General features: G+C 37.9%; 1 protein-coding gene across 14 annotated transcripts in view; it reads left to right on the top strand.

Annotated features, from left to right (window-relative positions):
* The window catches only part of LOC102407275 (sarcolemma associated protein), an 87,318-nt gene that overhangs the window by 2,162 nt on the left and 60,527 nt on the right, over positions 1–24,629 (top strand). For all 14 annotated transcript variants that reach the window (XM_045163962.1, XM_045163963.1, XM_045163961.1 and 11 more), the window contains one exon: positions 18,526–18,598. In XM_045163962.1, the coding sequence (XP_045019897.1) occupies positions 18,576–18,598 (23 nt within the window). In that variant the 5' untranslated portion in view covers positions 18,526–18,575. The remainder of the gene's footprint in view (positions 1–18,525; positions 18,599–24,629) is intronic.

Here is a 24,629-nt window from a genome sequence, read left to right as displayed (position 1 = left end):
GGCATGATTTTCCCCACACCAGTGTTCTAGGCAAAAAAGATGAGATGGGGACAAAGTACCTTCTAGTGTGACTTTCTTTTTATGTTTGAAAGAACAATCTTTCATAGACTCCTTCCAGCAGATTCCTTTGCTCACTGGCTACGTGGGTGGGTCATGTATATAGCTTTAGCTCTAGTAACAGAGAAGCCTGGCAAGGAAGTTACCTGACCAAGGAGAGCAGGAAATCCATGACTAGCATAGATCAATTATGATTTATCCCCTTGGTTGTGCGTTCATTGTTGCCCCAAATAAAATCAGAATTCTGTAGGCAGCTACTACAAATGTAAAATTTCATGTCTCAGTTTCTGAAATTAGAAGTTCTGTGGCTAAATAAATTTAGATTGTTTTTACAATTCTGAGGCTTTTTGGCCTTACCTAGTTCACTGTATAGTTGATGACTGAAATGATAATGACTGAATCATAAAACTAAAAAAATAGGAACCAAAAGTATGCAGTCCCACTTGTCATAGTTTAGTATGCACAGTGGAATGATTGGCAAGTTTTTCCTTTTGCTTCTCTGAGCATCCTCTGATCTGAATACCCTAAGTTGTTAGCCTCTAACATTTTACACAGTAGACGAGGGAATCCAGGTAGATGGTGATGATGTTGTGTGAATATATGTGTCTTGGTTGCTCTGTCATGCCCAACTCTTTGCGACCGCATGGACTATAGCCCACCAGGCTCATCTGTCCATGGGGATTCTCCAGGCAAGAATACTGGAGTGGATTGTCATTACCTTCTCCAGGGGATCTTCCCAACCTAGGGCTTGAACCTAGGCCTCCGCCTTGCAAGCGGATTCTTTACCATCTGAGCCACCAGGGAAGCCCTGTATGTATGTATGCGTATACATTTACGTACTGCAACTGCAGTATTATTTTTGTTGGGTTTTGTTGGCCTTCTCAGGGTGTTAGGTTTTGAAACATGGATGTGTGCAGGGCCAGCGTCTTAGGAATTTTCATTTACAGTTGTAAAATAGAAAAGAAAATTTGTATTTTGATGCAAAATATTGAGTACTTCTTACTAAGAGAACTCTACTTCTGTATAACCATACTGAGAACAGCTGCAGTGGACACTTTGATATCTCCTGTTGCTGTATCACATCTCTGCTACCGAGTCATTCAGCAAACATTTACTGAACTCCAGCTGTGAATAACACAGAGAAGGCAGAATTTAATTACATTGTCTTTCTCTCCAAGGAATATCTATTTTCTTGTCTTGCATTTCTCAAAGAGAATTAAGAGGTGTTAATTGGCGCAAGAATGAGGTAATCAAATACATTTAGGAAATGCTTAGTTAACCAAAGGTAGGCAAGACATCTCAGAGCTTTTAACATGCTAACATATGTGCAGGTCTCTAAAGGGATAATTGATTGAATGTAGATAACTCCAGACTCATTTCCACTTTTCTTCCTCATCTTGCTGTGCAGGACACTTTAGAAAATACTGTAGAAAGCTACGAGGAAAACTGAGACTAAGTGTTAGTACAGTATTATTTCAGCAACATCAATTCTTGCAGGCTTCTTTGAAAATTTACATATCTTTTATTCCAACTTTAAGGAAATTAAGAAAAATTTCTTCATCATTTAAAATGTTATTTCTTTTGGCACTTAATTGGCTTGAAAAAGTTGACTTACATTATGCATGGCCTCTTGGGATTCAGCTGTGTCATGAGTTGTGTATTACTATTTAAGCATATGCTTTAAAATTTAAAAAAAAAAGATGTTGCTCTATGCTAAACATTATATCAGTTGGAAAATCCTGTTGAAATTGTGCAACGCTATCGGATATCTGGTGGATCAAAGAAATCAAAAAAGGAACTTCAAACTATGTGGAAAGGAAAGGAGACTTTCCTACAAAAATATGTTAAATCCTTTACTCAGATAAAAATTTACAATCTAAAATTTTCCGTTATTAAAAAAGGAAGACAAACAATGAAGGAACTTGGCACTTAGAAGAAATTAGAAAAAGAACAAAAAAAAGAAGTTTGGAAGAAGAAAAATGAAAAGCAGAAATTAATGAAATGAACAAAAAAAATTTAGAAGGGGTGGCTAAGTGGCTAAGTCACATCAGTCGTGTCCGACTCTGTGTGACCCCATTGACGGCAGCCCACCAGGCTCCCCCCGTCCCTGGGATTCTCCAGGCAAGAACACTGGAGTGGGTTGCCATTGCCTTCTCTGATGCATGAAAGTGAAAAGTGAAAGTGAAGTCGCTCAGTCGTGTCCGACTCTTCGCGACCCCAGGGACTGCAGCCCACCAGGCTCCTCCGACCATGGGATTTTCCAGGCAAGAGTACTGGAGTGGGGTGCCATCGCCTTCTCCGTAGAAGGGGTAAACAAACCCAAATGCTGGTCCTTTAAAACAAAACAGTAAAATAGGTAGTTCATAAGCCTTGATTCCTTGTATATAAAAAATACAAGGAATGAGAAAGGTGGTATAAACAGATATGGGATATACCAAAAGAATTCTTAGAGATTGTTACATGCCAAACTGTGGCAAAAAAAAAATAGAGTAAATTAATGTTTTCCTGGCAAAATTACCCCAAGATGTAGAGAACTTTCAAGTTAATTTTTTTAAGAGACTAAAAAAGTTATTAAAAATTGACTAGAAACGTGCATTCAAAGTTAAATTTTGCCTTATTAAAAAAAAGATAAATCCAGTGTTGTGTAAATAATCCAATATAGGTAAAGGTGAGAAACTCGGAAAATCTTTTAAAGAAGCCAGCAGCCTTTCATTAATGCCAAATTCTGATACAGATAAAGTACAAAGAAAAAAAACTGTAATTTCATTTGTAACAATAGATAAAAAAATTCTGGTTAGGGTAGTAGTAAATTCAGAAGTGAAGCTAGAATAAACAAAAGTAGGATTTACTCTAAGAATGCAAAAAATAATTCAATTTTGGGGAAATATGTCAACATCATGCACAAAATAAAGCTGAGAAATATGTACTGTAGAACCAGTGGATGTTGAAAAGGCAGTTGATCAAGTTCAGGAGTTGTTCCTAGTAAAAATTGTAAATAAATAGGATGAAAAAAAAAAAACAAAAATTATAATTAAAACAGAAGAAAAATAGCAAAAATGCTACACACCTATAAAAATACACGAACTGTTTGTGTATATCAATAAAGATAAACCTTAAACATTATTTCAAGAAAATTGCAAAAGAATGTATGTGGTATAATACCCTTTACACGAAGCATGAATTCATGTACAACAATGCTCTATTGTGCTTTCTTTTATTATATCAATTAAATTCTTTAAGATCTTTTAAAATTGAAGTATAATTAATTTACCATCTTGTGTTGTTTCAGGTATATAGCAAAATGATTCAGTTTTCTGTGTGTGTGTGTATGTATGTGCATTGTTTTTCAGATTCTTTTCCATTATAGGTTATTAAAAGATATTAAATATAGTTCTCTGTGCTATGCAATAGGTCCTTGTTGTTTATTTTCTATATAGTACTGTGTATATATTAATCCCAAGCTCCTAATTCATCCCCCAACTTCCCCTTGCTATCCCATTTGGTAACCATAAGTTTGTTTTCTATGTCTATGAGTCTGTTTTTGTTTTGTAAATGAGTTCATTTACATTATTTTTTAAGATTCCATATATAAGTGGTATATGATATTTGTCTTTCTCTTATCTGACTTACTTCACTTAGTATGATAATCTGTGGGTCCATTGATGTTGCTGCAAGTGACATTATTTCATTCTTTTTTATGACTGAGTAGTCTTTCATTACAGAGAAGGCACTGGCACCCCACTCCAATACTCTTGCCTGGAAAATCCCATGGACAGAGGAGCCTGGTAGGCTGCAGTCCATGGGTCGCTAAGAGTCGGACACAACTGAGCGACTTCCCTTTCACTTTTCACTTTCGTGCATTGGTGAAGGAAATGGCAACCCACTCCAGTGTTCTTGCCTGGAGAATCCCAGGAACAGGGGAGCCTGGTGGGCTGCCGTCTCTGGGGTCGCATAGAGTTGGACACGACTGAAGTGACTTAGCAGCAGCAGCAGTCTTTCATTATGTATATATACCACATCTTATGGTTTTCTCCAGATATATGCTCAGGAGTGGGATTGCAGGATCATATGATAACTCCATTTTTAGTTTTTAAAGAAATCTCCATGTTGTTTAGCATAGTGGCTGCACCAGTTTACATTCCCACCAACAATGTAGGAGGGTTTCCTTTTCTCACACCCTCTTTAGCAATTATTATTTGTGGACTTTTAATGATGTCCATTCTGACCCATGGGAGTTGATATCTCACTGTTACTTTGATTTGTATTCCTTTAATAACTAGCGGTGTTGAGACTCTCTTCATGTGCCTACTGGCCACCTGTATGTCTTCTTTGGAGAAATGTCTATTTAGGTCTTTGGCCCATTTTTTGATTGGGTAGTTTGTTTTTTTATCACTGAATTATATGAGCTGCTTGCATATTTTGGAAACTAACTCCTTGTCTGTAGCAAGATGCAGAATGTAGCAAATATTTTCTCCCAGTCTTTTCATTTTGTTTATGGTTTCCTTTGCTGTGCAAAAGCTTGTAAATTTAATTTAATTAGGCACCATTTGTTTATTTTTGTTTTTATTTCCATTTCTCTACGAGACTCTAATGGTCGCTCTCTAATGCTTTTGAACACATTTATAATAAGGATATCAAATTGGACACTTGAAATGATAAAAAGTAATGCATGTGGATTTATGAAAAGGATTTTTTTCATCAGTCTGCATAGGATAAAAAACAGTGGAAGGATAATTTTTAAATTGCCCTTCATGCAGGTATTAAAAAGAATACATTAGGACTGTATGAATTGCAGGGATTTCTGTGAGATGTATTATTAAGTGAGGAAAGGATTACTTTCATAATTTCGTTATTTTTAAAAAGTTTCATCAGTCCCTATACATGTGCCTATATACATATGTGTTTTATATGCTTATATGAACATGGGAGGAAAACATAGAAGAATGCATATATATACTAATCATTAATGTGAATCTTTCTGGAGTATGATTGGAGAGAGGGAGTAAAGGAGCCAAGAGCCAATTAAAAAGGGCAAGGCTGGCAAAACTGCAGTAGAACCCTACAGAACGTGACATATTGTGCATTTGTATAAAACAATATATGTGTAAAAGGAAATTTTTAAAAGGTATGTGCAATATATATAAATGTTTTTATATTTGTGTGTGTATATAAATCAGTATTTTTGTTAAAAATGCTATGAGTATGGTGTGACTGAATGTATTAGTTCATGTTAGTGTCTCTTCTATTCCAGTCTCTCCAAAATAAGCTGATTTTGATGTTTCACTTTCTGCGTAGTGTGGCTTCAGGGAAAAGATCATTGGTCAGCACTTTAGTAATACTCTGCCCTATAGATATAAGATGTTATTGCCAACAAATAGGATGACTTTTGTAATAGATTGGAGGGGCGGGCAGGGAGAGAGGGAGAGAAGGGAGAAAGAGAAAAAGCCAACCTATCAGATCCTCCTGGAATGGGAGCCTTAACAACTTGCCTGCTGGCCACTTCTCTGTTCATAAGGCCACAAACTGCCCAGATGGCATGAGTTCTAGGTCGTACATTATAGTAACCCTCTGTTGCAGATCTTGGGACCGTTTAGTTCTATAAAATTCACATATATTACTAACTCCAGTTAGCCCTTCAGTCCAGGTCCCATTTGACCCACTTCTGTTCCTGAGTTAAGCCCCTGTGAGCAAAGGGTCTATTATGAGTAAGGTCAGTGGTATCTTCCTTTGATTTCTGCTGCAGTTGCGCTGAATTACTTTTACTCCCCACAGTATATCTTGTCTTTTCTGGCCTTCAGACCTTGCACGTGACTTTTTCCTTCCCCCATAAACCTCTGTAGGCTGGACAAGGTGCCCTTCCGTGTCCCTGTTGCACACTGTGCTCATCCCCTCCAAATGTTTGCTTCCTTCACTGACCTGTAAGCTGTACAAGAACAAGCAGTATGGCTGTCTTTATTGCAGAATCTTGCCTGCTTAAACTGGCACATATTGGTTGAGTAAATTTTTAAAATGTGTCATAAATCTTTATCTGCCATTTTACAAGAGTTCCCTCTACCACCTTATCTCAGCTGAGATTTTATTAGCCTTCCTCCTAATCTGGAGGCTTATATGACAATGGGGTATTGGCAACCTTCTTGTTACTTGCTGCCCTTTTTATTCTGTTATGACTCAGTTACTTCTCCTTAACCTGTCTAAGCTTTAATTTCCTCATCTTATAAAGTGGGATTCATGATACTGTTAACCATCTGAAGGCTTGTGGTATGATATTCAGTGTTCACATTGTGGCACAGCAGTCACTGTGAATGAACACTGAAAGTGAACATGAAGTGCTTAACTCAGAATCAGGTGCTTTAATTATTACTGAAACCCTTGCCAATTATTTGTACCATCCTTTTTTTTTTTTGGCCATCTAGTTTGCTTCTCTTTCTCAGTAGCTTCTGCTCAGGCTTCTTTACCCATCTGTCCTTTGCAACCCACCAGTGGCATTTCAGAGGTATACTCTCCAGCTTCTAGACTACTCCTTGATTTGGGACTGTGCTGTCTTGCTTGTTTCTAGCTCTTGGAAACTTTCACCATAAGCTTTACACACTTCCACTTTACAGCTTCTAGGGAAAACACAAAGGTGAGTCAACAAAGAATGTGCCAGATTGACTGAGAGAATCTTTCTCATGTCATGGCAGTCTTCTTTTGTTCATTTAAAAAATGTCTTCTCAACCCAGTGTATGCACCAGAATTACCTGCAGAGCTTGGTAAAGCTATAGACATGTGGATCCCACCCTTCAGCCCTAAGAAGGAGACTTGTTAGGTGTGGGGCCTCAACATACCTATTCTAAAAAGCTTTGGGTTGTTCTTTTGGGCAGCTAGGTTTAAGAACTCTGCTCCATTAAGTTTCTGGCAACTATTTTATCTGCTTTCCTTTATCCTCAAGTCCTGAGACTCCCTACTCACGCTGTCTGCTGTGACTCTATATGTACTGGTTCTGTCCATGTATTTCCAGCTTCTTGCTTGGTTGTTTCCTCTTAAATGTCCTTCTTTCACCTTATAATTGCTCCGTACAAAGCTTAATTTCTGCCTTCAAACCAGAGCATTATACTAACTTCCCAGTTTCACTTTTTGCTCATTCATTTTGTAAACAGAATATTGGTATCTATTCTGAATCCCGTCTCTTCTTTACCTTCAGCACTTGTCATCTAGACATTTGACTCCTTTCCCTGCTTCTACTTGTTTTTCCAGATGCCAGCCTGGAGTGTTACAGTAGCTGTCCACTTCTGGCCACCATATTCTCCCAACCCACTGCCTCCAGAATATTCTTCTGTTACAGCTTTATTGGTGTCATTATCCTGCTTTTAGAAGTCTTAAGTGGCTGTGTCATGCTGTAGAAGAAAGTCTGAAATGCTTAACTGTACACTTGAGGCCCTCAAAAATGTGGACTCAATTCAACCTTTTGATTTTTTCCATTACTTCCCTTAATATATGTTAAACAGTGTTACTTAGAGGTAAGAGGAAGAAAAAATTTGTTTGAATCCTAGCACTGCCATTTGCCATAGATGAGATCTTAAGCAGGTTACCTTAGCTTCTTTGATTTAAGTTGCTTCACCTTTAAAATGGAACATAAAAATAACTATTTATCTGGTTTATCATAAATAGGTAGCATATATAGTGTGCTTAGCATGGGACTGGCCCCTAAAGATTCTTGAAATATATTTCTTATCCAGGTGCCCGCCTTAATTGTTCAATTCTCACATCCTTCTTGTTTTCTTTTTCTTTGCTCATGCCATTCTGCCTTTCCTTTTGTTTCCAGCTTTTGAAATTCTATTTTTTCTTTACCCTGTTCATAAATCCTTCTTCTGCCCTTGTCCATTTCAGATTCCATCAGTGCCTTGTAGCATTTATGAATTTTTTCTCCTTTGTTGTTAGATACTTCTAGTTTTCTCTACAAACTATTATAAATTGAAATCTGCGCAAGGGCAAGGAAGTTGGTCATAGTCCTCTTGGTTTTTCCCATCATTCCCAGTGTACTCATTTGCAGCCAGCAGGTTTTCATTGAGTATTGAGTGAACAGATAAAGCCAAAGAACAAACCAAGTCAAAAAATAAACAAGCAATATCACTCCCAAGTATGCTATAGAAATAAAGTAGCAAATTAATCCACATGCCTATAAGAAGGATTCCTTCCAGCAAATAAATAGGTCGAACGGGATTCCTGGGAGAGATAGCTGACTCTGAGTCCAGGGCAGTGTGGGAAATTAACACGATGGTGCCAGGTCAGGCTGTCTCACCCCACGCTCTCACTCCCTCTCACCCCGTGTTCTGTAAACAATGACTGCACGGCTGTGTAACAGCTGAGATCACTTATAGCAGTGCACATGTGCATCGTGAGGTACCCACTTGGTCATGGGCTACTTTGTGTGATATGCCTGTGTGAGCTTCACCATGAAAACGCTGGCTCCCCCTGCATTGGGGCTTCATTGGAGTGATATCACAGTTATGTTATATGAGGTTACGTTATGGCTACATTATGGCTACATTATGATTATGTTATGGCTGCTGCTATGGCTACTGCATCAGCCAGGAGAAAGGCTGTGTTAAGGCCACAATGCCAGCCGGGAGAGAAGAAATGTGTCTGCAGTTCCTATGGCTCCTCGTGCCTTCTTCCAGCCTCTTAGCTCTAGAGCTAAGAGGCTGAACCCTGGGTTCAGCGAACAGTGTGAACAACAAGGCAGTTGGCATCAAGAACAGGATCAGCAGTACAGGCAGGAAATGTATAAACTGGATTTATAAGATTTTTGTCACATCAGAAAGCAGTGGAACTATCTAAGATTGCTGAGGTTGTGTTAGAAAGACTCAAGAATTAACATGGAATTCTGACTGATCAGAGATTAGTCAATTTGAGCATCAAACAATAAATAAAGCAGTAAATTGAAATAAATCCAATATGTTTAAATCCATAAACTTACAATATTAAAAAAGAAAAAGATTTGGTCACCTCTGGAACTTATTTCTCATTCTGAAAACAGGTAGATAAAGAGAAAGAAGAAAGCATTTGTGCTATCTTTACTATAGGAATTATACCTGAGATAAATAAATAGTTAAAGAGAATTTTCTTTTTTTTTTTTTTTAATCACTGAACTCAAGCTGATAGATGAAGAGAGGGTGATAGAATATCAATTCAAAAAAAAAATTTATTTTAAGACAGTCTCTTCAGCAAAAGAGACACTGATGTATAGAACAGTCTTATGGACTCTGTGGGAGAGGGAGAGGGTGGGAAGATTTGGGAGAATGGCATTGAAACATGTAAAATATCATGTATGAAACGAGTTGCCAGTCCAGGTTCGATGCACGATACTGGATGCTTGGGGCTAGTGCACTGGGACGACCCAGAGGGATGGTATGGGGAGGGAGGAGGGAGGAGGGTTCAGGATGGGGAACACATGTATACCTGTGGCGGATTCATTTTGATATTTGGCAAAACTAATACAATTACGTAAAGTTTAAAAATAAAATAAAATTAAAAAAAAAAAAGACAGTCTCTTCTGCAAAGGTTGTTGGAAAGCTGGACAGCCACATGTAAATCAATGAAGTTAGAACACACCCTCCACCATACATAAAAATAAACTCCAAATGACGAAGGCTTAAATATAAGATGTCACCATAAAACTCCTAGAAAAGAAAATGGACAAAACATTCTCTGACATAAATTGCACCAGTGTTTTTTTAGGTCAGTCTTCCAAAGCAATAGCAAAAGCAAAAATAAAAGCAAAATAAACAGGTGAAATCTAATCAAACTTACAAGTTTTTGCACAGCAAAGAAAACCATAAACAAAAGGAAGGGCAGCCTATTACTGGGAGAAAATATTTACAAGTGATTCTATCGACAAGGGCTTAATTTCCAAAATATACAAACAGTTCATACAACTCAATTATAAAAAAGCAAACAACTCTTACAGTGGTCAGAATGGTCATCATTATAAAGTTTATAAATAACAAATGCTAGAGAGGGTATGGAGAAAAGGGAACTTTGCTACACTGTTGATGGGAATATAAATCTGTGCAGCTAGTATGGAAAACAGTATGACGGTTCCTTAAAAAAATCAGTTGTCATATGGATGTAGCAATCCCACTCCAATTTATATCTGGATAAAAGTTATAATTTGAAAAGATATATGCATACCAGTGTTCATAGCAACACTATTTACAATAGCCAAGGCTTGGAAGCTGTCTAAATGACCATTTACAGATGAATAAAGAAGATGTGGTATATATACACAGTGGAATACTACTCAATCATAAAAAGGAATTAAATCCTGCCATTTGCAGTAACATGGATGGACTAGAGATTATCATATGAGGCGAAGTTAGAGAACGACAAATATCACATGGTATCACTTGTACGTGGAATCTAAACTATGACACACCACTACAATATTGTAATAAAGCCTCCAATTAAATAAATTTATATTAAAAAAATAAAATATGACACAAATGAATTTATGAAACAGAAACAGACTCACAGAAAAACTTTGGTTATCAAAAGGGAAAAGGGATGTTGCAGGGATAAATTAGGAGTTTGGGATTAGCAGATACAAATTACTGTGTATGAAATAGACAACAAGGTCATATTATATTGCAGTACTATATTTGATACCCTATAATAAACTATAATGGAAAAGAATATGGAAAAGAATATGTATATAATTGTATAGCTCAATCACTTTGCTATACACCAGAAACTAAGACAACATTGTAACTCAACTATACTTCAATTTTTAAAATAAAAAAATATATATTTTTTAATCTGACGAGTACTTGTCTAGCTATATCTCTTTTTTAACCTTTAAAAAAAAATGTCTGGGAATCAGAAGCTTTATGTAGCAAAAAGTACCAGAATGAACATTTGGTAACTTTCATCTTAGGTTGCAGTCACATGGCAATTAGATGAATAATTTCCCAACCTGGAAATGTTAACACTGCTCATTTGGGGTTTGTTTGTTTTTTTTTTAATGTTTTTTGAGCTTTTACTTCCTATTACTGCTGATCATTTCAAGTGATCCTTCAAACCACTCCAGTGGAGTATAGTATTGACCTTCCTACTCAATGCAGAAAAGGAGATAGAACCAGACTCCAGTATACCCCAAGAGTTTCAGTCTCCCAATCAAGTATTATAAAGAGTCTTTAAGCTTATCAAAGTCAACGTTGGTCCTTTAAGTAGTGTATGTGTGAAGAAGTAATAGAAGGAGCTGATTGTATAAAATAAAGTAAATATAATAACTCAAAAGCAAAATAAATAATCTGTATAAAAGAGAAAGAACTCATGTAATGGTAGGTTGTATAGTCATAAGTCTAATTTGTAATAAAATATTGTAATTACAGCAGGCAATTGTGGATTTTCCTCTTGCATGCACCTTGTTTTCCTCAGCACATCTGCTTTGCAGGTTTTAGCATTTCTGAAATTTTGCCTTTAGCTTACAGTACATGTGTACATTTAGCATGGCAGTGTTCCTGCAGCCACATTACCATGCCCAAAAAACTTTAAAATTGTGTCTTATCATTAATTTTGTCTTTGATTCATGGCAGTGTGACAGTAACAGTGTTTCTGGATGAATATTGAGAGGACAGTTTGTTTTAAAGTGCTTCATAGAAGGCTTTACAGCAGCATTTTCCAAAGTAGTTTCTTCATATGGACACAAAGTCTACTAAGCTCTGAGAAAGACTGTGGTTTAAAAAGATAAAAACTCTTTCAGTGTCTCTTAACCAAGTATTTTCCAGACTTTTCTGACCCCCAAATCCTTTTTTGTATACCTGCTAGCACTCTATTTTAGGAAGTGATGCTATCAGTTAGTTCAGTTCAGTTTAGTCGCTCAGTCGTGTCTGACTCAGCGACCCATGAACTGCATTACACCAGGCTTCCCTGTCCATCACCAACTCCCAGAGCTTACTCAGACTCATGATCAGTGAGTCGGTGATCCCATCCAACCATCTCATCCTGTCATCCCCTTCTCCTCCTGCTTATAATCATTCCCAGCAACAGGGTCTTTTCAGACGAGTCAGTTCTTTGCATCAGGTGGCCAAAGTATTGGAGTTTCAGCTTCAGCATCAGTCCTTCCAATGAATATTCAGGACTGATTTTCTTTAGGATGGACTGGTTCCATCTCCTTGCTGTCCAAGGGACTCTCAAGAGTCTTCTCCAACACTACAGTTCAAAAGCATCAATTCTTTGGTGCTCAGCTTTCTTTATAGTCCAACTCTCACATCCATACGTGACTAATGAAAAAACCAAAACTTTGACTAGATGGATCTTGTTGGCAAAGTAATGTCTCTGCTTTTAGTATGCTGTCTAGGTTGCTCATAGATTTTCTTCCAAGGAGCAAGCATCTTTTAATTTCATGGCTGCAGTCACCATCCACAGTGATTTTGGAGCCCCCTAAAATAAAGTCTGTCACTGTTTACATTGTTTCCCCATCTGTTTGCCATGAACTGATGGGACCAGATGCTATCTTGATCTTAGTTTTCTGAATGTTGAGTTTTAAGCCAACTTTTTTACTCTGCTCTTTCACTTTCATCAAGAGGCTCTTTAGTTCTTCTTTGCTTTCTGCCATAATAATGGTGTCATCTGCATATCTGAGGTTATGGATATTTCTCCCCGAAATCTTGATTCCAGCTTGTGCTTCATCCAGCCTGGCATTTCTCATGATGTACTCTGCATATAAGTTAAATAAGCAAGGGGACACTATACACCCTTGACATACTCCTTTTCCGGTTTGGAACCACTCTGTTGTTCCATGGCCAGTTGTAACTGTTGCTTCTTGACCTGCATACAGATTTCTCAAGAGGCAGGTCAAGAGGTCTGGTATTCCCATTTCTTGAAGAGTTTTCCACAGTTTGTTGTGATCAACAGAGTCAAAGACTTTGGCATAGTCAATAAAGCAAAAGTAGATGTTTTTCTGGAACTCTCTTGCTTTTTCCATGATCCAGCAGATGTTGGCAATTTGATCTCTGGTTCCTCTGCCTTTTCTAAAACCAGCTTGAACATCTGGAAGTTCACAGTTCACATACTGTTGAAGCCTGGCCTGGAGAATTTCGAGCATTACTTTGCTAGTGTGTGAGATGAGTGCAATTGTGCAGCAGTTTGAGCATTCTTTGGCATTGCCTTTCTTTGGGATTGGAATGAAAACTGCTGGCATATTGAGTGAAGCACTTTCACAGCATCATCTTTTAGGATTTGAAATAGCTCAACTGGAATTCCATCACCTCCACTAGTTTTGTTCGTGGTGATGCTTCCTAAGGCTTGCTTGACTTTGCATTCCAGTATGTCTGGCTTTGGTTGAGTGATCGATCACACCATCGTGATTATCTGGGTCATGAAGATCTTTTTTGTATAGTTCTGTGTATTCTTGCCACCTCTTCTTTGCATGAAATGTTCCCTTGGTATCTCTAATTTTCTTGAAGAGATATCTAGTCTTTCCCATTCTGTTTCCCATTCCCATCCTCAACTTCTTTGCACTGATCACTGAGGAAGGCTTTCCTATCTCTCCTTGTAATTCTTTGGAACTCTGCATTCAAATGGGTATATCGTTCCTTTTTCCTTGCTTCTCACTTTCTTCTTTTCACAGCTATTTGTAAGGCCTCCCCAGACAGCCGTTTTGCTTTTTTGCATTTCTTTTTCTTGGGGATGGTCTTGATCCCTGTCTCCTGTACAGTGTCACGAACCTCTGTCCATAGTTCATCAAGCACTCTGTCTATCAGATCTACACCCTTAAAATCTATTTCTCACTTCCACTGTATAATCGTAAAGGATTTGATTTAGGTCATACCTGAATGCTTTAGTGGTTTTCCCTATTTTCTTCAATATAAATCCGAATTTGGCAATACGGAGTTCATGATCTGAGCCACAGTCCACTCCTGGTCTTGTTTTTGCTGACTGTATAGAGTTTCTCCATCTTTGGCTGCAAAGAATATAATCAGTCTGATTTCGGTGTTGGCCATCTGGTGATGTCCATGTGTAGAGTCTTCTCTCGTGTTGTTGCAAGAGGGTGTTTGCTATGAGCCGTGTGTTCTCTTGGCAGAACTCTATTAGCCTTTGCCCTGCTTCATTCTGTAGTCCAAGGCCAAATTTGCTGTTACTCCAGGGGTTTCTTGACTTCCTACTTTTGCGTTCCAGTCCCCTATAATGAAAAGGACATCTTTTTTGGGTGTTAGTTCTAAAAGGTCTTGTAGGTCTTCATAGAACCGTTCAACTTCAGCTTCTTCAGCATTCCTGGTCGGGGCATAGACTTGGATTACCGTGATACTGAATGGTTTGCCTTGGAAACTGAACAGAGATCATTCTGTCGTTTTTGAGATTGCATCCAAGTACTGCATTTTGGACTCTTTTGTTGACTGATGGCTACTCCTTCTTTTAAGGGCTTCTTGCCCACAGTAGTAGATATAATGGTCATCTGAGTTAAATTCACCCATTCCAGTCCATTTTAGTTCACTGATTCCTAGAATGTCGACGTTCACTCTTGCCATCTCCTGTTTGACCACTTCCAATTTGCCTTGTTTCATGAACCTAACATTCCAGGTTCCTATGCAGTATTGCTCTTTACAGCCTTGGACATTTCTTCCATCACGTCACATCCACACCTGGGTGTTGCTTTTGCTTTGGCTCCATCTCTTCATTCTTTCTTGAGTTATTTCTCCACTGATCTCCAGTAGAATATTGGGCACTTACCGACCTGGGGAGTTCATCTTTCAGTGTCCTGTCTTTTTACCTTTTCATACTGTTCAGGGGGTTCTCAAGACAAGAATACTGAAGTGGTTTACCATTCCTTTCGCTAGTTTTATCAGACCTCTCCACCATGACCCGTCCATCTTGGGTGGCCCTGCCCGGCATGGCTCATAGTTTCATTTAATTAACAAGGCTGTGGTATATACACTCAGTAATATAAGTATTGGAACAAAACATTCTTGTCTGGTTGCTTTAAGTACTTGCCTTTTTTTAGATTGAAAAGATAACTAACATTTCTATACATTCATTTATCTAGTTGACATAAGAACCTTTCCAAAAACAGGATTGGTTAGACTAAACTGTCAGCTTTGTCAGACATGATCTTTAACTGCTTTCAATAGTGCACCAATCTTGTACTGCCAGATAGTATTAGCCCTTGGTTCACCTTACAAATTTGTACGTTGTTTCGGTTGCTGGGCTTCATTAGAATATGTTTGGGCAAAAGAAATCCTTCGGTAACTCTCTGCACCTTTAAAAACAAAAAGCACATTTATTGTCAGTTTAAATACATTGGTAAATTGTCAGTATTTCTGAGTCTTCTTGTTTTGTGCTCCTCTGTTGTAGGCTGTTTATAATAAATCTCTGGGGGAGTCACCAAGCTGGGATAAATTCATTCATTCCCTGTCTTCTGCCAAGAAAAGGAGGCAGTTAGGTGCTTTTTGCAAGTGGAGATGAACACTGCTCATCTTCTTCACTCAGTATTGAAAGAGATACCTGAGTATTGAAGTAATGATACCTTTACTCCTGAGTATTGAAAACTATAAAATATTGAGTTGGCAAAAAAATTCATTTGGGTTTTTCTATACAATATTACAGAAAACCGGGATGAACTTTTTGGCCAACCCAGTATGAATGAGATACGTTTTTTGGAAATATTCATTGAGCATTTATTAAATACTGTCTTTGTACCAGATAATTCTGCTAATTACCAGATTTAAAAAGTGAGAAGCAATATTTATTGCTGCCCCCAAAGAGGATTGTGTAAATAGTAGATATTCACAATGCAGTGTATTTAGTCTTATAAGCAGAAATAGGAGGCTCTGGGGATAGCTAACTCAAATACTTTGGCCACCTGATGCTAAGAGCTGACTCATTTGAAAAGACCCTGATGCTGGGAAAGATTGAGGGCAGGAGGAGAAGGGGACGACAGAGGATGAGATGCTTGGATGGCATCACCGACTCAATGGACATAGGTTTGGGTGGACTCCGGGATTTGGTGATGGACAGGAAGGCCTGGTGTGCTGTGGTTTACGGGGTCACAAAGAGTCGAACACGACTGAGTGACTGAACTGAACTGAACTGAACTGAACTGAAGTGAACTGAGTGAAGGAAATAAAAAGTCTGATCCTGGATGATAAATATCCTTTGGTTATGCAGGCAAAGGGATAAAGGACATCATAGACAGAGGACAGCTTGTATAAAAGTCATGGTGTTATGAAAAGTAAGAAATTTGGAGATGCAGGTGGCTTGGTTTTGTAAAGCTTACCTATGGTATCAATAGATGGGACTTCCCTATAGCTCAGATGGTAAAGAATCTGCCTGCAATGCTGGAGAAAGAAAAGAAAGTGAAAGTGAAGTTGTGCCTGACTCTTTGTGACCCCATGGATAGTAGCCTGTACCAAGTTCCTCCATCCATGGGATTTTCAAGGCAAGAGTACTGGAGTGGGTTGCCATTTCCTTCTCCAGGGAATCTTCCCAACCCAGGGATCAAAGCCAGGTCTCTCACATTGTAGACAGACGCTTTACCGTCTGAGCCACCAGGGAAGTCCAACACTGTGAACAAGGAAAGTGAAGTTGCTCAGTGCAATCCTGGAGACCTGGGTTCAATCCCTGGGTCAGGAAGATCCCCAGGAGAAGGAAATAGCAATCCACTCCAGTATTCTTGCCTGGAGAATTCCATGGACAGAGGAGGCTGGTGGGCTACAGTCCATGGGGTCACAAAGGGTCGGACACGACTTAGTGATTAACATATACACACATGGTACCAATAGCAAAACAAGAGGGTGGGCCTGAAATGAAGGTCAGTAGTTCGCAGTGGTAATTGCTATATGTTAGGCAGAGAGTTTAGAAGGATGCTCCATACCATAGATGATTCTCGAATCTGTGCTAGCTAGCACTTTGCATATAATAAATTAGTTATTAAAATTAGTATTGAATAAACCATGCTAAATTTCTGAAGCTTACTGTGCATTTCCAGATAATAGCATAGTCATATTACTTTGTGTTAATAATGCTATCTTCACAATTCATGAACCTGATCACTTAACAGGTTGCCCTCATAATGCATTAGCTCTCTAAAGTTGGTTTTCCTGAGATGTAATTTACTTACAATACCAATTTTACACGTATAGTTCACTGAGTTTGACAAATATATACAATCACATGTCCACCACTCCTCTAATCAATTCAGTTGCATTCAGTCACACAGTCATGTCTGACTTTTTGCAACCCCATGGACTGCAGCACATCAGACCTCCCTGCCCATCACCAACTCCCAGAGCTTGCTCAAACTCATATCCATAGAGTCGGTGATGCCATCCAACCATCTCATCCTCTGTCGTCCCCTTCTCCTGCCTTCAACCTTCCCAGCATTAGGGTCTTTTCTAAGAAGTCATTTCTTTGCATCAGTTGGTCAAATCTAATCCTGATGTAGTGTATCTTCATCACCCTCCATTAGCTTTTGTTTGTTTTTTTAAAATATTTTTAAATATTTATTTGGCTGTGCGGAATCTTAGTTGCAGCGTGTGGGATCTAGTTACCTGACCAGGGATCAAATCCAAGCCCCCCTACATTAAGAACACAGAGTCTTAGCCACTGGACTACTAAGGAAGTCCCTCCGTCCATTAGCTTTTTTTTTTTAATCCTTCTGTTAGCATTTAATTAGAGTTTATTAAACTAAATAAAAAAAACCTCTTTGAACCCTGAAGAACATAGTATCTGAATAGAGAATTTTTTTTAAATCAACTTTTAAACTATGGAAATAATTTTTTCTGTAAAATATAGAGATATTCTGTACAAGAACTGCTCTTAAGAGGTTTTATCTCATGAAATCTTCAGAAGGAGGAAGGAAGAAGCAAAGCAACTGTCCACTGAGAGACTGGTGTAATGTTACATAAAGATGTTTGGAGGTGGAAGAAGAACCACCAAGAAAATAAAGCCATAATTTTAAATACTGAGCTGGTAACTTCAGACTGGAGTTCTCACTAACAGCTCTGATACTAAATAGCAGAGAGTTGTAGAAGTCCAAGCTGTTATTATACAGATTTTTAGAGTTTTGTGAGATATGGATAGGAGTTATAGGTTGGGCACAGGAGATTTAGGGGTAAAGACTGGCTAAAATTTAAACTAGGGGAATAGTTGTACTTCGGTTTTTATACTGGCATATAGGGGAGAAAGTACAACCCCCCCACACTCATTTATATATTTCCATATACTCAGATGACTTTATTGATTATTGCTATAGCATTGGAGGTTAGGACACTTTCAAGACAATTGTATGTGATTCTGCCTTTTTTGTTGTGATTCAATATGGATACGAATGAGTTTCTCCAAGGGAATGAATATTGCTGTTAAACCAACGAAATTATTTTCTTTCCCAGAAGTTATTATATTTAAGAATAAAATATGTGTTTAAATATGAGAGGTACAGAGATTTCTGTTTAACTAATTATTTTATCCGTGTTATTTGTTTGTTTTAACCAGTTACCCATGGGTGTATTGTTTCCACAATAAAACTTTTTCTACCCGATGGTATGGAAGCCCGGCTCCGCTCAGAGTGAGTATAATTTAATGCTATGAAGTTTCTGTATTAATTACATTGGTTAATAATATTCCAGATGATATTATACAGTTAATACTTCAGAATTATTCTAATAATGTTAGAAAATTGATGTAGTGCTTTTGGAATATAATATACTTCTGTTTAATATAATTCAGTTTCACATTAGTTATAATTCTAGTAAATAATATATAAGAAAGCACAGTTATTTTGTTTTCAAAATTAACTTTGCAATGTATATTTTGATGAAAAATTAGTTTTTTAGATTATTTGGAGTATGCCAGTTATTAATGAATGATAATTGTATTCCTTTTAATCTGCATGTCATATGACTTCTTAAACTATGGTTGCCTGTGAAGTTAATGCCAGTATCATAATCTTACAGGACTTTGAGGATGTTGACACAGTAGTCTATATTGGTGGGAGTTTTTGGAGGGATTTTCCAATTCTGTAGTTTTTTTTGTTTTTTTTTTTTTTTTCCTTTTTTTAATTGAAGCAGTGGAAAGGTCATTTAGAGGAAGACAACTTGAGAGGGGAATTTTGCTCATAAAATACAGATGTTAAAAGATAAACATATATACATTTTGATCTTGTACTTTTCACAGATTATTATTAAGTGTTAGAGGGACTTAAAATAGTCTTTAGACTTAAGAATTTTTTAATTTTGAGAGGGAAACCTTGAATATGCTACAGGCTTATTTCTATCCCCAACCAAGTATTTTCTGTCCTACAAAAGCAGAAATGAATATCTAAGGGTGGGAGGTTGAGAGCAACAGTGATGAGAAGGTACAGTAGAGTGCTGAGTAGGAGAGAGAAGGAGAAAGGGAGCAAAGAGAAGCCTCTTGTTACTGTGACAGTGCTTTCATTAGGGTTCTAGTATATTATGCTTCATTATTTCATTAGGATTCTGGTATATTATGCTTCATTATTTCATTAGGATTCTGGTATATTATGCTTCATTATTTCATTAGGATTCTAGTATATTATGCTTCATTATTTCATTAGGATTCTAGTATATTATGCTTCATTATTTCATTAGGATTCTAGTATATTATGCTTCAGTTAGAGACTGCCATTTTTTTTGTTTTTAACCTTTTAGGATATCTGAAGAAAACTAATTTTAAAACATTTTAAATTTAAAACATTAATCTGTTTCCTATTCTAAATTATAGTTTAATTAGTAAAATATAATTAACTTTGGGAACATTAATGTGACTTAGTTTTTAATATGACTTAGTCAAGAGTTAAGGCTTTAAAAATAAGAGTAACTGTTAATTGACTAATAATGAATGGCTTCTTAAAGACTTTGATGTTTGTATTTAACGAGATTTTTCTTTCATGGATTCAGAAGCTTTGAGCAGCTTCTTCAAGGGTCATCTCTGTTCTCAGGTTCCATCCAGTAGGGCATGTGAATTTTTTCAAAGTCTGTACTGGTAAATTGTGTTCCTTTCCCTCTTGTTTCCCCAGTGCTTTTCATCTTTGTTCCTGTTGCTTTCTCTTTGTTTTGTTTTTCTTATGTGGTTAAATGTTAGCATCATTTAAAATTTTACTGCCAGTTTCATTGTACATAATCTAGCTGACTTTCTGAAGAAGATGAATTTTTGAACAGACAATTAATTCTCTAGAGTTGCAGGAAGGTCAGAATGGTCTTTAAAAATAAACAGTCTGGTTCAAAGCCCAACTCCACCTATTCTGTGACTTGATCAGGCCTCCCTTTTTTCATTTGAAAAATGAAGTTAATAATGGCACCTATTGAACAGAAATTTTCTGAGGAGGATTAAGCAAGATTGTACACTTAAAGCATTTGGTGTAATACCTGGTTCAGAATGAGCACATGATGAATAGTGTTTCTGTTATTGTAATCTAGTATTTTTTTAGCAATCAAGATGCTTTTAAGTATGCCAGATTGTTTGGAGTTTCAGATACATTATGTAGATATCATATAATATTTTTTCAGGTTTTTCAGTGGGTATAGTATTTTCAAAAAGCTGATTCTTTTTTCTTCTTTGATTTTATTATATTTTACAAATAATTTTCCAATAATAAAAATCAGAGAAATTGCCTATAATACCACCACCTTGACACTAAATAATAGTTTTTCTTTTCTACAATTCCTTGTTGCATATCAACTCTTGGCATAATTTAAACAAAATACACCTAAGTCCACAATAGTTTTTGTCAAGTACAAAATATATCTTATGGAATGTTTTGCTAGATTTTTAGACTTCTGTTTATTAAAGAGATTTTCATGAGAACAGAAAATATTGTTATTGGGTCACTAAGAAAACTGTATTAAAAAAAAAAACTTCCATTAATACCATATGCATCTATTTAGACTTTATTAAGTTCATTTCCTTGTATGTGCATATCTACAGAGAAAAGGATACGTATCCAAAACAGCTATATCTGGGTGCTGGCATTGGGTTCAGTTCAGTTCATTTCAGTTCAGTCACTCAGTCATGTCCGACTTCTTGCGACCCCATGAATTGCAGCATGCCAGGCCTCCCTGTCCATCATCAACTCCTGGAGTCTACCCAAACTCATGTCAAATCAGTCGGTGAGGAGAAGGCGAAGGAGAAGGCAACGGCACCCCACTCCAGCACTCTTGCCTGGAAAATCCCAGGGACAGAGGGGCCTGGTAGGCTGCAGTCCATGGGGTCGCTAAGAGTCGGACACGACTGAGCGACTTCACTTTCACTTTTCACTTGCATGCACTGGAGAAGGAAATGGCAACCCACTCCAGTGTTCTTGCCTGGAGAATCCCAGGGACAGGGGAGCCTGGTGGGCTGCCGGCTATGGGGTCATACAGGGTCAGACATGACTGAAGTGACTTAGCAGCAACCATCCAACCATCTCATCCTCTGTCATCTCCTTCTCCTCCTGCCCTGAATCTTTCCCAGCACCAGGGTCTTTTCCAATGAGTCAGCTCTTTGCATCAGGTGGCCAAAGTATTAGAGTTTCAGCTTCAACATCAGTCGTTCTATACAACACTCAGGACTGATCTCCTTTAGGATGGACTGGTTGGATCTCCATGCAGTCCAAGGGACTCTCAAGAGTCTTCTCCAACACCACAGTTCAAAAGCATCAATTCTTCAGTGCTCAGCTTTCTTTATAGTCCAAATCTCACATCAATATATGACTACTGGAAAAATCATAGCCTTGACTAGATGGATCTTTGTTGGCAAAGTAATGGCTCTGTTTTTTAATATGCTGTCTAGGTTGGTCATAACTTTTATCTAGGTTGGTCATAAGCGTCTTTTAATTTCATGGCTGCAGTCACCATCTGCAGTGATTTTGGAGCCCCAAAAAATAAAGTCAGCCACTGTTTCCACTGTTTCCCCATCTATTTGCCATGAAGTGATGGGACTGGCTACCATGATCTTAGTTTTCTGAATGTTGAGTTTTAAGCCAACTTTTTCACTCTTCTCTTTCACTTTCATCAAGAGGCTCTTTAGTTCTTCTTCACTTTCTGCCATAAGGGTGGTGTCATCTGCATATCTGAGGTTATTGATATTTCTCCCCGCAATCATGATTCCAGCTTGTGCTTCATCCAGCCCACCGTTTCTCATGATGTACTCTGTATAGAAGTTAAATAAGCAGGGTGACAATATACAGCCTTGACATACTCCTTTTCCTATTTGGAACCAGTCTGTTGTTCCATGTCCAGTTCTAACTGTTGCTTCCTGATCTGCATACAGGTTTCTCAAGAGGCAGGTCAGGTGGTCTGGTATTCCCATCTCTTGAAGAATTTCCATAGTTTGTTGTGATCAACAGAGTCAAAGGCTTTGGCATAGTCAATTAAGCCAAAGTAGATGTTTTTCTGGAACTCTGTTGCTTTTTCAGTGATCCAGCAGATGTTGGCAATTTGATCTCTGGTTCCTCTGCCTTTTCTAAAGTCAGCTTGAACATCTGGAAGTTCACAGTCCATGTATTGCTGAAGCCTGGCTTGGAGAATTTTGAGCATTAATTTACTAGCATGTGAGATGAGTGCAATTGTGAGGTAGTTTGAGCATTCCTTGCCTTTCTTTGGGATTGGAATGAAAACTGATCTGTTCCAGTCCTGTGGCCACTGCTGAGTTTTCCAAATTTGCTGGCATATTGAGTGCAGCACTTTCACAGCATCATCATTTAGGATTTGAAATAGCTCAACTGGAATTCCATCACCTCCATTAGCTTTGTTCATAGTGATGTTTCCTAAGGCTGACTTGACTTCCCATTCCACTATGTCTGGCTCTAGGTGAGTGATCACACCATCATGATTATCTGGGTCATGAAGGTCTTTTTTGTATAGTTCTTCTTTGTATTCTTGCCACCTCTTCTTAATATCTTCTGCTTCTGTTAGGTCCATACCATTTCTGTCCTTTATCGAGCCCATCTTTGCATGAAATGTTCCCTTGGTATCTCTAATTTTCCTGAAGAGATCTCTAGTCTTTCCCATTCTGTTGTTTTCCTCTACTTCTTTGCACTGATCACTGAGGAAGGCTTTCTTATCTCTCCTTGTAATTCTTCGAAACTCTGCATTCAAATGGGTATATCTTTCCTTTTTCCTTGCTTTTCACTTTCTTCTTTTCACAGCTATTTGTAAGGCCTCCCCAGACAGCCGTTTTGCTTTTTTGCATTTCTTTTTCTTGGCGATGGTCTTGATCCCTGTCTCCTGTACAATGTCACAAACCTCTGTCCACAGTTCATCAAGCACTCTGTCTATCAGATCTACACCCTTAAAATCTATTTCTCACTTCCACTGTATAATCGTAAAGGATTTGATTTAGGTCATACCTGAATGCTTTAGTGGTTTTCCCTATTTTCTTCAATATAAATCCGAATTTGGCAATACGGAGTTCATGATCTGAGCCACAGTCCACTCCTGGTCTTGTTTTTGCTGACTGTATAGAGTTTCTCCATCTTTGGCTGCAAAGAATATAATCAGTCTGATTTCAGTGTTGACCATCTGGTGATGTCCATGTGTAGAGTCTTCTCTCGTGTTGTTGCAAGAGGGTGTTTGCTATGAGCCGTGTGTTCTCTTGGCAGAACTCTATTAGCCTTTGCCCTGCTTCATTCTGTAGTCCAAGGCCAAATTTGCTGTTACTCCAGGGGTTTCTTGACTTCCTACTTTTGCGTTCCAGTCCCCTATAATGAAAAGGACATCTTTTTTGGGTGTTAGTTCTAAAAGGTCTTGTAGGTCTTCATAGAACCGTTCAACTTCAGCTTCTTCAGCATTCCTGGTCGGGGCATAGACTTGGATTACCGTGATACTGAATGGTTTGCCTTGGAAACGAACAGAGATCATTCTGTCGTTTTTGAGATTGCATCCAAGTACATGCATTTTGGACTCTTTTGTTGACCATGATGGCTACTCCATTTCTTCTAAGGGCTTCTTGCCCACAGTAGTAGATATAATGGTCATCTGAGTTAAATTCACCCATTCCAGTCCATTTTAGTTCGCCAATTCCTAGAATGTCAGCATTCACTCTTGCCATCTCCTATTTGACCACTTCCAGTTTGCCTTGTTTCATAGACCTAACAGACCTAGGTTCCTATGCAAATTGCTCTTTACAGCATCGGACCTTGCTTCTATCATCAGTCATGTCCACAACTGGGTGTTATTTTTCTTTGGCATTAGGTAATTTTTATTTATTTTCTCATGCTTTACTTTACATGTTTTCTGTAGTCAATATTTATTATTTGTATAAAATCAAGAAAAAGAAACTAACATTTAAAACATCTCTTCCATTTTTATGGGGCAGAGAAGAAAAACTAAAGTAGTATATACCTTTTTAAACCTTCAGTAGGCACCACATATGGTTTCTAGAGGTGCAGGGGTGAATTGTTCAGAGTGTCTGAGAACACATGTAAAATCAGAGGAGCAGAGCAGGGGATTAATATGGTCTTGGTGGGAGTCTGTATAGCATACTATGGGGGCTCAGAAGGGAGGTGGGTGATAGTACTTAATATTCCATTTTATTCAGCATCTTAGTGTCCTTGTGACTAATTGAATTGAAATTTTTCTTAGGGGTTTGTAGTTACTACA

Source organism: Bubalus bubalis, chromosome 21, assembly GCF_019923935.1.
Source record: "Bubalus bubalis isolate 160015118507 breed Murrah chromosome 21, NDDB_SH_1, whole genome shotgun sequence".
NCBI lineage: Eukaryota > Metazoa > Chordata > Mammalia > Artiodactyla > Bovidae > Bubalus > Bubalus bubalis.
The sequence above is the reverse complement of the archived record's forward strand: the minus strand, read 5'-3'. Positions and strand labels throughout refer to the sequence as shown.